The 9,217-nt window shown below is 38.7% G+C and overlaps 1 protein-coding gene across 1 annotated transcript; it reads right to left on the reverse strand.

Moving 5' to 3' along the window:
* Window positions 1-289: 289 nt before the first annotated feature.
* Window positions 290-7,758, reverse strand: LOC140241731 (exosome complex component CSL4-like). The gene is made up of 6 exons (XM_072321478.1): window positions 7,698-7,758; window positions 5,185-5,303; window positions 4,029-4,103; window positions 3,322-3,495; window positions 1,735-1,816; window positions 290-1,252 (listed from the first exon to the last, which is right to left on the reverse strand). Exons 1-6 carry the CDS (start codon window positions 7,750-7,752, stop codon window positions 1,140-1,142), a joined length of 618 nt encoding a protein of 205 aa, XP_072177579.1. The 5' UTR covers window positions 7,753-7,758; the 3' UTR covers window positions 290-1,139.
* Window positions 7,759-9,217: the final 1,459 nt, after the last annotated feature.

Raw genomic sequence — 9,217 nt, forward strand, 5'->3', positions numbered from 1 at the left:
AGCAGACATTTTACGGCACAGGGCGCAGCCATAGTGGGTGTATCAGCCGACCCCCCCCCTGCTCTCCCCCACCCCGGGGCAACATGTTTATCACGCACTTGTAACAAAGGCTCGCGCACTAATCAAGCATTCGCGCACTCGGTACGAGATGCCTATTGGCTAAAGCAGTTTTTCATTCTGCGCGCGTGCTAATGTAGGGAGAGGGGTGGGGGAGTGCGGGGGGGGGGGGGGGGTGGGGTCGGCTGATACACCCACTATGGCTGCGCCCATGCCAAAAATACACATAGCGCGTCACAGAATCGGTCAATACTCGGGACTAGTCTTCAACAGGTTAAGAGAACCTTCAAAGCTTCTTCATTTTTGTCAAAAGTAGTAAGTACTCTCACATGCTTGAATTTCTAGTATTCATTTCGATAAGTGAGGTGAGAATTGAACATATTGAGGAGTTGACCATCCAATAGTCAAGAATATTCTTTTTTCTCTCCAAATCTGAGCCTGAGGAAAGGGACAGGCACTGGTAATTCAAAACTGGGGTGTTGTATCTGGTCATGTCAAGGGTGAATAAAACATCAGAGTTCTAATAAAGTCTTGACTTCAGGTGCTAAGTCCCCAGTAACAGACATGCTTCTATGTGGACCACATAATGTTGGTTTAATCATTTCGAACTTACCGGTACATTCCTCAAAAGGTGAGAGGCCACACTGGATCAGTATGGCATTGACGCATAATGCATTTGCCTACATTGAAGTACCGGTACATTGGGATCCCCACATTTTGTACATCACTCAAGGACAAAATACTCTTATCTGCAACAAGTGAGAGTCTACTGGAAGCGCGGCACATGCAGTATTACAACAGCGTGCATGGTTCTGACTGCTACGTGATGCGAGGGAAGCCGAGCCTACTCTCCGACTTCGCAATTCCTGTGGACCATAGGTTGCTACACTGTACCATCAGCTCGACAGGTGTGCCATTACTATCTTCATGGCAATTCTCAGCACATGTCTATGAATGTGCGTGCGCACACAACGCTTTCGAGAATTCCTCTGTATGCATCTATGATTCCACTGAGTCTCTTGCTTGGCTGCTGCATGGTGTCCATTCTATTCAAGCCAGTCTTTGCTAACGGTCTCTACTTGCTAACTGGAGTAGGCAATGTACTGGGGCTGTACTTTGGCAACTTTCCGTGGCTGCTTGTCGTGCGTCTTTGGACAGATCATTTCACACCAGCTGATTGGAATCATTGACTCACCTTGGTACGGGGGAAAATAAATCAAAAAGAAACAAACAATCATTTCATTATCTAAATGGACAAATGCTGCTGTTCTCTTTTGAAATGAATCATTCAGAATATAAATAGGGTGTTCAAGGTTGCTAGGTTGGTACTCTAAAGTCACCAATATAAAGTCATCAACTTGTATACTGCATGCATTGTGACACAATGCTAGAAATTTTGGACCACAAAACCATTGTCTTGTAGAAGATACACGTACCAGTGATCATACAGTATTATATTCCATGCTTTGCCTCACAACGTTCAAGCTTTGATTGTGTGCAAAACATCCAACCAGACAAGCAACTAACCCATTGTACATGGTACACTTAACCCATCAACCCCAAGCAAGATATGGACACTACGTACTACATTCATGGCAGGCTGCCATTACTGTGACATGATTTACATTTTCAGCAATCGTGAAACACGCTCTGCCCAGCAACAACTACCGTACTCACCTGCTTCACTTTTGGCCAAGACAACACCCAGCTCATTCTCTGCCGTGGTCAGGAGGTATGACTGCGCATCCCCAAGAGAAAGCTGAGGCCACTTGTTAAGGTGACAAAAGGTCATTGATGACAAAAATGTAACCATACAACGTGTAGCAGTTCACTCCCTTGCCCTCTTCTACTCCCCTTCCTTTGTGTTTGTGTATTTTGGTGGGAGAGCTATTTAAAATGTTTATCTCACCCTGAATGTACTTCTATGTCATGTTTAAAATTCATCTTGTCAAAATATGAGAAGCCCTCATACATGTACATCAACACCAATTAGTGCACATAGACATTTCAGCAATTTTAATCTCAAGGCTGATGTTGTGATTTAAATTTGTAAAACTGTAGCCCATAACTCACTCAAGACTTCAAACACCTTCTTGAAGTTTGCATTGAACTTGTGAGGAACCACCTTCTAGTGAAATATACACAAGCTTCGTATGGATCCCCTGTATGTTACAGCACGATTATCAAATTTTCTGAAATTGCAACAGAAAACTTTCTGGCCAATAAGATGTAAGTGTGAAACCATCTCTCCAAACTTCCACTTCACCTTCAAAGAGGGCTCAATTACAAATTACAGTTGTAAGGTACACATGAACCTCCAATATGAGGATTCCATTTTTTGTTTTTGTTTTTTTTGTTTTGTTTACGTTTGTTTGTCTGTTTGGTAATAACAATGATGATACACAAAATATTCAGCAGATCCATGAGGTATTTACTTCCCCAAATGCTGCACAGAAAATATCTTCAATACAAAAGAATTTCCGATAAAAGTTTTTGAACATGGAATTCCCAATTCAGGTATTTCAAATTGTTCCACTTCCATAAAACACAAATAACAACACAAGCAGTAAGACAGTAAGTTGTATTATCAAATATACTATAAAAAAAAATTAATAATAATAATTTCAAAGTAAGATGCAGTCATGAGTGCATGAAATTAGGCATTTAAACATTATAGATTAATTTAAAATACTACAGGTATATCAACATTCTTCATGATATGTGTAACATTTTTTTTTTTATTTGAAAAGGGGCCTGAGCTTTCAATCCTGGCAGAATCTTCATTAGAGGCAAGATTCTCCTAGGACTGAAAGCTCACACCCCTTTTGACTTCACTTTATACTCCCTTGGCTTACCACTATTGGATAAGCAGTTTTCAAAAGCTTTTTCTGCAACAAATTTTTAATTTCATAACATTCTTTTGTTTTGGAATTCCAAAATTATTATTTTTTGGTCAATTTACCTATTTTTCAGCCTATCTTAATCTTCTTCTTTTTTTCATTTCTGCGGCTTCTGTAATTCTACCAGGGTAATGTGATAACTTGTGACAAATCAAATAAAAAACAAGAGACCCGGTGGGTCTAGCACTCACCCGAGTATTATTGCACGTTCACTTTCCATGCATTCTTGCAAACAATGAAACATATTCTGCATGCATCTCTGAATTTTCAGAAGTTGAATTGAACCTTGGGTATAATGGTTAATTCTTTCTCAAATTATTCCTCCTCAATAATATTTCTTTATATTTCAAATGGCAAAGGATACAACTCGGGCTAAAATGATGTCTCCCGGTCTGAAAGACTTGTGGACTTCCACTTTGTCCTTCTCTGTGGCCCGGATGTCCTCTTTGCGAATCATTCCCCGAAAAGTGGATGTTAGCTGGACGCCTTCCACGCTAAGGATGTCACAGCGGCAAAACTTGGATGTGATATTCACAGCCTGTAGTTGATGGATGCAAAATAGGTGTAGAAGCATTGGTCTAAAAAGTCAAGATTGACTGAGAATTCCAATTATGGTTGAATTTTCTCAATTAATGTTATGATATGATGGTCCTGGGTTAGATATCACTAATATGTTAATTGCAGCATAACTATAAAACAATTTATGATATATACGTAAAAGACAAAAGAAAAAACAAAAACACTGCACCATTAAAAAAAAAAAGATTTTACACACATCCAAGAATTATTATCCACTTTCAAATTAAATGCCTTGATTCATTACAACTTGATTTGAAAATGCTCAAAAATTTCATGGAGGAAAAAAAAAACAGTACTCTTCAATACTGTGTACTTCTGCTTTTTCCTTTCTCACCACCTTTTAAATGAAATTTTTAAATGTTTTGACCAATGAGATTATGTATTTCAAAGAGAAGGACAAACAAACATTACAAATAGATCAGTACATGAATAGAGAGATAAATAGATAAATCGAGAGAGAGAGAGAAAGAAAGATAAAGATGATGTACATACCTTACACGTTACTAAAGAATTCTGCTGTGGAACTGTTGTCTGTACCTCTTCTCGCAGAACAGTTAACTCTGGAAGCTAGAAAAGCAAACTCGAGTAAGGAATTAATTCAAAACTCTCAAAAATAATAAAAGATTTACAGGAGACACAGCAGAAAGCATTGATACAACAAGCACTAGACTGTTAGTATGCTCCTCAATCATAACTATTAGCTGTTCTAGAGTACCTCAAGCATTATGAAGGCAATTTATTTGATATTTTGAGTGCAGGGTATTAAAGGCATTTCCAACTTTATTATATTTATATATCAATTAACTTCTGTGCTGATTTATTTCTTTATCAATTCTAACTAAATGTTTTCTTTTCATATCATTTTTTTTTCTGAAAGAGTACTGATCTCCACTGAACTACACTGTAATTTAAATGCTGAATTTCAGTACTCTTCATTCTTTGGAACAGCATTCCTGTATAAAAGATACTTATATTGCCAACTCAAAAAAAAAAAACCCACAACAACAACAACAAACAAACAAATTGTGTTATTAATGTTGTGATAATTCATATGAGTGCTAAATCATGAAATATTTCAGGTTTGTTGCGGCCAGTTACAGTGAAAGCATTCTGGATTACAGAATGACTGTTCTAACCACCCCCCCCAAAAAAAAAACAAAAAAACAAAACAAACAAAACAACTACAACAACAACAACAAAACAGAAATGCCCAAGACATGTGGAATAAACAACAAATACTGTACTGGACAACAAAACCCAAAACATTCAAATATTACTCAAAATTGAACCGTACATGCAGTTTTTGATCAGTAATTTGACACTGCATGAACTAAAAAAGGAGAAGAGTAGGATATGCATTTCAGATTGTAGCTGACATAAAGAGGTCTAAACTGCACAAAATGCAGACCAATAACAAATACACGTGTTCTACATGGGGGGGGGGGGGGGGGGGACTTTGAACACGACACTCAAGACTATTGTATTACCATCAATTTTTCTTAAAATAATAGCCTTCAATTTTTCTTAAAATAATAGCTTTCAATTTTTCTTAAAATAATAGCCTTCAATTATTTTTTTTCTTCATATTTCATTATCTGATGATGATGCCACTCAAGAGAATTAGGGTTGATTAAATCATACTTCTCACCTCCTGTTCAGTGTTGTGTCTCGTACACACATGTCCTGCCAGACTAGAGTAGATGAGCCCATGCTTGCTGTATGTACCCGGGCCCGAGTGATATTCACTGTCGCCTGCAAGCCGCTCTCCTAAAATTTCATAAAATGCATTGAGAGCACAGTGATACTGACTGCAATAACCTTCCATAATGGCATAGTAATTAACAATAAAAAAAGAGCAATTCTGCGAGCTCGAGGGGGAACAGTGGGAACAGTGATATTGACTGCAGTCATAACTCAAAAAAGAAAAGAAAGAGCAATTCTGCAAAGGGGAACAAAGATGTACAATGCATTGTATGGTTGAGGGGTCTAGATATCGCGCACGAAAATTTGAAATGCTCTTATAATAGAAGTTATTCCATAATCGTACCTGAATTTCTCAATGAATATCACGAAAATGCAGAAAAATCACCTCCCAGAATCGCCTGATGATACGATGACGGAGTAGTGCGCTGTCGCCGTTTGTATGTCGGACTTTTTTTTATGCGTTCAATTTCTCGGGGTATGTAAAGATCGCGCAGCTGCCCTCTGTAGTTTCATGCGTGAAAGTGTCTGCCCCTCTGCGGCTGTAACGTGCTCCGGCTTTCGTAGAATACTTTTTCACTTGATATTAAATTTGTCCCTGTTATAAGCAACAGCAGTTTTACCTAACTTGTGTATATTATTGTTATTATTATTATATGTATTATTATTATTATCATTATCATATGTGTTCTTCTTATTATTATTATTATTGTTATTATTATTATCATTATTACTATATATTATCACCACCACCATCATCGATCATCATAATCATCATTATCATTTTCATTATTATCATTATTACTTCCACCACCATCATTTCATCATTCTTATTATCATTATTTTTTATCATTGATATTTTCATAATCGTTAATGATTTTCATTTATAAAGTTTTCTTACAATATTTCTAATCACTTTAACCAATAATATACACGTAATATAAAATGGAAAAAAGGAAAATATGAACATATATTTTGTGTGTGTGTGTGTGTGCTTACCCATTCGTCACCCTCTCATTTTCGTCACCCATTTGTCACACTCTCATCTAATTTGTTTTCTTCAGTATCATTATGGCCCTCCCCTGTCACAAATATATCACAAGTTAGCGCAAGAAATCACAAGCAAATTCAAACTGAAATCACATTTCAACTTCGATAGACTGAAATATTTATTCCTTTGTAATATTATAATCGTTGTGTTAAAATTTGACTTAAAACAACATTTATTAACAGTATTTAAGCGTAGCTGGCAGCATACATTGTTCTTGTGTATGATGACGTCACATGGTAAACGATCGATCGAACAAATTACGAATTCTATCGACTACGAACGAGACAAGCGAGACGACACGTCTAGGCTACAACATCCTTAGAACAGATTGTAAGGGAAGGTAGGTTTGTACAAGGTAAAAAATTGGAAATTTAGTGGAAAATTTGTTGGAAATCAAAATTTCTTACCTGCTTCCTTCTCATGTTGAGCGGTAAGTCAGGTATGTTTATTCCATGGGCGTATCGGCAAATTTTGCGCTTAGTCCTACGCGTAATATCGCTTGCTATACGCAGTTACACTATGCGCGATCATTAGGTCCCTGCGCGAGACCTAGTACCCTTACTATACATACCTAGTTAGATGGTGGACTAGACATTTAGTGCAAACCGATAGTGGTAATAAATGCACACCGCTCGAGCTCATTGGGATCGATGTGGATGTGCGTGCACGGCAAGCACACACACGTTTAGCCCGACCAGATGCCGTACTCTGGCATCTCGCGTTGCGTTGGCAACTGGGCTGTGTATAGTTGACACATGTTGTGATAATTATGCAGACTGTGTGTGACTGTGGTTGTTTTGAATCTTATATTAACCATCATTTTGTTATCCAGCTAAATAAGCCAACCTCCCTCTTAACGTTAGTCTTATCGCTTATTTTGCTTGGCGTTGGTTCTCTATTAAGTCTTGACTCTTGATCTTACTGATAATTTTATAGTCAATGTGAAATGCATCCTAGAAACTAATACTAGCCATTTAGTTATGAGAGCAAGCGATTTCTAATTCCTAAATACAGTCTCAGTACACATAGCCCGACCAGACACTGTTAGTTGTTACGCTATGCGACGTACCATGTACAGCGACTGGGCTGTGTATAGTTACAGTACACAGTGCTACGCCCTACGGTGAAGATGAACGCATCTTATAAAGTTACCGCGATCATAGCCTGACCAGACCGCTGTGCAAAGCGAAGCGACAGCGGCTGCGTGTACCAATAGTTACCGCGATCACAAATGCATGCACGATATCCAGTATGTCGGACTACACAAGAGCATGGCTTGGCGACACTGCAACATGGATGGAGGCGTTAAAAGACCTGACTTGCCTCAAATACCACTACAATATTGTTCAAAAAACAATTTAGGTCTTACTTCAACTCTGCGTTAGTAATGAGTAGTTTGCACCACTTACCAGGAATGCAAAGTTGACCAAGTTTTGTTACATTGCGGTCGTCAGTAGAACACATACTGCCCGTTAGCGATCGACGGAGTGCCATCCTCTCATTGGTCCGTTAAGGACGTGCGGAAGCACGAAAACAGTGCGATCCCGTACGTAGAATCCCCGGCGAATTACCAATAATTGCAACCGTACAATTTTAAAGGATTCAAAACAGAATTCTAAGCAAATCAAGCCTGGTTTTGGATCAGATACCAAGTATAAATATATCAATACAGCACTTAAAGTAGTGGTCCGAATGATATTATACCACAAGTTCACTGCCTCTAGCTCACGTTACTGTTGGATCGGCATACGGCAAGTACGTGTACTGCATAAAGCACAAGTACGCGTACGTACGTACGTGCGAGCGGATCTACTCATTAGACTTTACACAACAGTCGTTTCATTAGTGTACTGAAATGGAGAGTTTCGATATGCTCCCAGTCTCTCACTCTCGGAGCAGACAGAGACATCTACCATTAATTGCAACCACAATTAGATCTTCATGTCAGATGAACTGTATGAATAGAATAAAACAAACAAACTTCCAAGTAAGGCAAATAGATTTTGAGAGATAATGTCAGAATTATGTGATTATAGGTCAACAGTCATGCCGGTCATCAGGGCCTACTGGATAATATGGCAACATGCCAGTCAGTCCTACTGAATATCAATATGGCAACATGCACCAGTTATCACCCCTACTGATTCAGAATATCATATTGCAACGTGCAGGTCAGTCTGACTGATATCATATGGAAACATGCCGGTCAGCCCTACTGAATATATCATATATGCAACATGCCGGTCAGTCCTACTGAATATATCATATATGGCAACATGCCAGTCAGTCCTACTGAATATATCATTATATGGCAACATGCCGGTCACTCCTACTGAATATATCATGTATGGCAACATGCTGGTCAGTTCTACTGAATATATCATGTTTGGCAACATGCCGGTCAGTCCTACTGAATATATCATATGGCAACATGCCGGTCAGTCCTACTGAATATATCATATATGGCAACATGCCGGTCAGTTCTATATGGTAATGTGCCGGTCAGTCCTATACTGAATATATCATTATGGCAACATGCCGGTCACTCCTACTGAATATCATATGGCAACATGCCGGTCACTCCTACTGACTATATCATGTATGGCAACATGCCGGTCACTCCTACTAATATCATATGGCAACATGCCGGTCAGTCCTACTGAATATATCATGTATGGCAACATGCTGGTCAGTTCTACTGAATATATCATGTATGGCAACATGCCGGTCAGTCCTACTGAATATATCATATGGCAACATGCCGGTCAGTCCTACTGAATATATCATATATGGCAACATGCCGGTCAGTTCTATATGGTAACATGCCGGTCAGTCCTATACTGAATATATCATTATGGCAACATGCCGGTCACTCCTACTGAATATCATATGGCAACATGCCGGTCACTCCTACTGACTATATCATGTA

Source organism: Diadema setosum, chromosome 18 (assembly GCF_964275005.1).
Source record: "Diadema setosum chromosome 18, eeDiaSeto1, whole genome shotgun sequence".
Lineage (NCBI taxonomy): Eukaryota > Metazoa > Echinodermata > Echinoidea > Diadematoida > Diadematidae > Diadema > Diadema setosum.

Coding starts and splice junctions, on each gene's coding strand:
- LOC140241731 (XM_072321478.1), bottom strand. CDS start 7,752: ATGTGTTCTACTGACGACCGCAATGTAACAAAACTTGGTCAACTTTGC. Junction 5,304..7,697: donor TGGTCAACTTTGCATTCCTG/GTAAGTGGTGCA, acceptor ATGAAATTTTAG/GAGAGCGGCTTGCAGGCGAC. Junction 4,104..5,184: donor GACACAACACTGAACAGGAG/GTGAGAAGTATG, acceptor TTGCTTTTCTAG/CTTCCAGAGTTAACTGTTCT.